The sequence below is a fragment of the Lepus europaeus genome, chromosome 21 (genome assembly GCF_033115175.1).
Source record: "Lepus europaeus isolate LE1 chromosome 21, mLepTim1.pri, whole genome shotgun sequence".
Lineage (NCBI taxonomy): Eukaryota > Metazoa > Chordata > Mammalia > Lagomorpha > Leporidae > Lepus > Lepus europaeus.
This window is the reverse complement of record NC_084847.1, coordinates 2,228,189-2,231,896: the sequence shown is the minus strand read 5'-3', so window position 1 is coordinate 2,231,896 and position 3,708 is coordinate 2,228,189. Positions and strand designations below refer to the sequence as shown.

Sequence of the window (3,708 nt, the reverse complement as noted above, 5' to 3'; positions counted from 1 at the left end):
ATTATTTTCATACATTTTTAAAATTTTATTTATTTTATGCGAGAGGCAGAGAGACCAATACAGACAGATCTTCCATCTGTTAGTTCTCTTGCCAAAAGCTTGCCACAGCCACAGCCAGGCCCGTCCAGAGCCAGGAGGCAGGAACTTGGTGCAGGGCTCCCACACGGGCAGTGGGGACCCAACGCTTGAGTTGTCACCTGCTGCCTCCCAGAGAGCTGAGCCACAGCTTGAACCCAGGCACTCCGATGTGGACATCCAAGTGGCCACTTAACCACTGCACCAAGTGCCCACCCCTATCTCCATATACTTTAACTGTTTTTACAGGTTACTTTAATCTCCTTACATGAAATCTTTGACAGTGTGGAAGTATCATACTGTGATTCTTAAAATAACACACAGTGATGCCTCTCGCCCAGTTAAATGTGTCCAACTGAAAATTCAGACAACTTCCGTGTGTTCACTTACTCAGTAAACGGGGGTTCACACATACCCTGTGCGGGGAGCCCTGCGATGCTCAGTGCACGTCTGCGTCGGAAGCATCTCACCTCTGTCTCGGGCCTTGGGGGCGAAGCAGCAGAGGGCTCATAGAGGGAAAGGAAGAGCTGCCAGTCGGCTTCACATGGACAGCAAGTCCGAGAGGGGATTTCAGAGGGAACCCGGGGGACGGAGCGTCAGTCTCCACTGAGGGGCGGCCTCCAGGTCCCCACAAAGCAGAGGACCTGGACTCAGCACCTGAAGGCTTGGGGAGGCCTTGCCACCCAGGGAGAGGACAGCGAGGCGTCCTGGAGAGACGGACGGGCAAAGGTAATCTCTGTCCCCAAAACCAAAGGTGCACCTCACACTCCACAGATCCCCAGCAGGGAAGGCGGTCCATTGGTACAGAAGCACTGCACATCCGGAAGGGCTCGGAGGGTTCTGTGTGGGGCCCGGGCACACGGAGCAGGAGCAGCCCCAGGAGCAGCCTTTCCCAGCACAACACGGGGCCCACGGACAACTTCACTGATCGCGTTTCTCATCTCTATTGGTTTTACCCACAAAAGACCTCAGATGGCCGCTGAGGCCCCCTGTTCATGATGAGCACTGTCCAAGGCAGTGGGCTGTCCACTGAGAAAGCACATGAGAGCCCGTCAGGGACTACAGGGGGAAAGGCCCCAGTGCCCAGGTCCCATCCACGGACTGATTTAACTGGCTGAGCTCTGCTTAGGAGCCGGGGCTGAAAACCACTGCTGTGGACTCCGAGAATCTTCAGAAGAATCACAGAATGGGTAAAGTGTAGGCTTTCAAGAGGATTGCTTGCAAAGCAAAGGCCTAACAGCTATGTAAAAGAATGTAAAATATAGTGATCAAAAAAATTTTTAAATGTTGTGATCAACAAGACACCATTGCCGTTCAAGGGAGCGGGGTTGGAGCTCAGAGTTCACTGATCACGATCTACCGAGCGTATTTGTTCTCACTTCCTGCAAGACGCTTTGACAGAGCAATGGCTGCATTTCAACGTAGGCAAAAAGTGTCCATGCCCGGGATGATAAGCTCGTGGCATTCTCATCACTATGAACCTGTCTTGCTGCCGACCGCTCTTCTGAGCGCCGCCTTCAAGTCCCGGTTCCTCAGGCTGTAGATGAAGGGGTTCAGCATGGGGGTCACCACCGTGTACAGCACGGTGGCCGCGGTGTCCTTCTCAGCCGAGTGCGAGGACGAAGGGCTGAAATACACAGCGATGATGGTGCCATAGAAGAGGGAAACCACTGCCAGGTGCGAGCCGCAGGTGGAGAAGGCTTTCCACCTGCCCCGCGTGGACGGCACCCTCAGCACAGCACAGGTGATGTGGGCGTAGGAAGCCAGGATGCAGACAAACGGGGCGATCATGACCAGGGCCCCCTCAGTCAGAATCATCGCCTCATTGAGCCAGGTGTCCGAGCAGGAGAGCTTCAGGAGAGGAGTCACATCACAGAAGAAGTGGGGGATGGCGTTGTCCCCACAGAATGACAGTCGTGACATCAGCAGGGTGTGCAACAGAGAATTCAGGTTGGCAACAACCCAGGACCCGGCGACCAGCAGGACACAGAGCTGGCGGGTCATCCTCGCCGTGTAATGTAAGGGGTGGCACACGGCGACAAAGCGGTCATAGGCCATCACGGCCAGGAGGAAATTGTCCATGTCCACGAACATGAAGAGAAAGTACATCTGCGTGAGACAGCCAGAGTAGGAGATGGCCTGGGTGCCGAGGGCGTGATTGGCCAGCATCTTGGGGACGGTGGTGGAGGAGAAGCAGACGTCCACGAAGGACAGGTTGCTGAGGAAGAAGTACATGGGGGTGTGCAGGCGGGAGTCTGTGCCGATGGCCAGGACGATGAGCAGGTTCCCCAGGACTGTGGCCAGGTACATGCTCAGGAAGAGCACAAAGAGCAGCCGCTGCTGCTGGGGCTGCCGCGACAGTCCCAGGAGGAGGAACTCGGAGACGCTGGACTCGTTGGTCCCTCCCATGGGTCTGAGCCCAGGTGAACAGAGAACGGCGAGTTCAGAACCTCAGACAAGGATGGTTAAGTGTGATCAGGCTGCAGGCAGGAACACGCCCGCAGAGCAGTCCAGGGAGCTGCTGCACTGGCGTTTCCTACACTCAGTTTCCTGCTGGGCTGCCTAATTCTCCTCCCGTGGTCAACACCGGACACCACACCGCAACACAGCCCCTGGTATCTCTGCTTACATCGCTGTCCTCCCCCCCACCAACCCCCAGTGCCTTAGTGGCTCCTACAGAGGCAAGAGAAATGGCTGACGGTTATTACCAGGTTCAAGTGACAAGCAGGGAACTCGAGACTCCGACTGTTGTTCCCTGCATCGGCAAGGTGCACACAGAAGTTTCTCAGAAGACTCGATGTCTTAATGAGCAGAGATCAGCACCCCTGTTGTGGAGGCTGCCTGGGGGAAGCTGGCACTGGTGCGCTCCTGTCGTTCACCGGCGCACACCCGGCCCACGCCGCTCTTTGTTGTAAAGATTGGGAAGCCCCGGAAACCCAGGCAGGTCCTGACCCGTGAGGAGCAGGACTTCCTCGCTCAGCCCTGCGTGCCACGAAGTGCTGGGGCAATCACAGAGGGGCCTTTACCGCAGCCCCTCAGCCCCTGGGACACATTCCCCGAGAGCCTCATTAGAGACAAGAAGAGAGTAGCTGCCTCTTCTGCTCTGTCCCCTTTGGACCAACGGTGATGACATAGACCATTACCCAAAGTTCCCATGTGGCTCTTGGGTCAACACTGAAAGAGATCAGACTTGAAGGCACCTTGGCGGAGACAAATCCCCGACTGACTGTCGCAGGACCTCAAGCCTCAGCGCCTTGGTCATCTGGGGCTGTGCCCACGGGTGTTCCTATGCTTTCTGTGAAACCCTCGCTTCTCCCTTTCTGCTCACCTGGAGAGAAGGTCAGTGATGGTGCAGCTTCTCCACTTTACATGTGGGAATTTCAAGAACACATTACTGGGGCTGGCGCTGTGATGTAGCCGGTAAGCCGCCGCCTGCAGTGCCGGCATTCCCTATGGGCGCTGGTTCAAGTCCAGGCTGCTCCATTTCTGATCCAGCTCTCTGCTATGGCCTGGGAAAGCAGCAGAAGATGGCCCAAGTCCTTGGGTTCCTGCACCCGCATGGGAGACCAGGAAGAAATTTCTGGCTCCTGGCTTTGGATCAGCGCAGCTCTGGCCATTGTGGTCATTTGGGGA

The 3,708-nt window shown here is 56.1% G+C and overlaps 1 protein-coding gene across 1 annotated transcript; it reads right to left on the bottom strand.

Annotated features, from left to right (window-relative positions):
• Window positions 1-1,500: 1,500 nt before the first annotated feature.
• LOC133750229 (olfactory receptor 1F1-like) lies at window positions 1,501-2,484 on the bottom strand. The gene has a single exon (XM_062179698.1). The coding sequence runs from the start codon at window positions 2,482-2,484 to the stop codon at window positions 1,549-1,551; it is 936 nt and encodes a 311-aa protein (XP_062035682.1). The 3' UTR covers window positions 1,501-1,548.
• Window positions 2,485-3,708: the final 1,224 nt, after the last annotated feature.

What these genes read in the sequence shown, in the direction of transcription:
- LOC133750229 (XM_062179698.1), bottom strand. Translation starts at nt 2,484, where the DNA reads ATGGGAGGGACCAACGAGTCCAGCGTCTCCGAGTTCCTCCTCCTGGGA.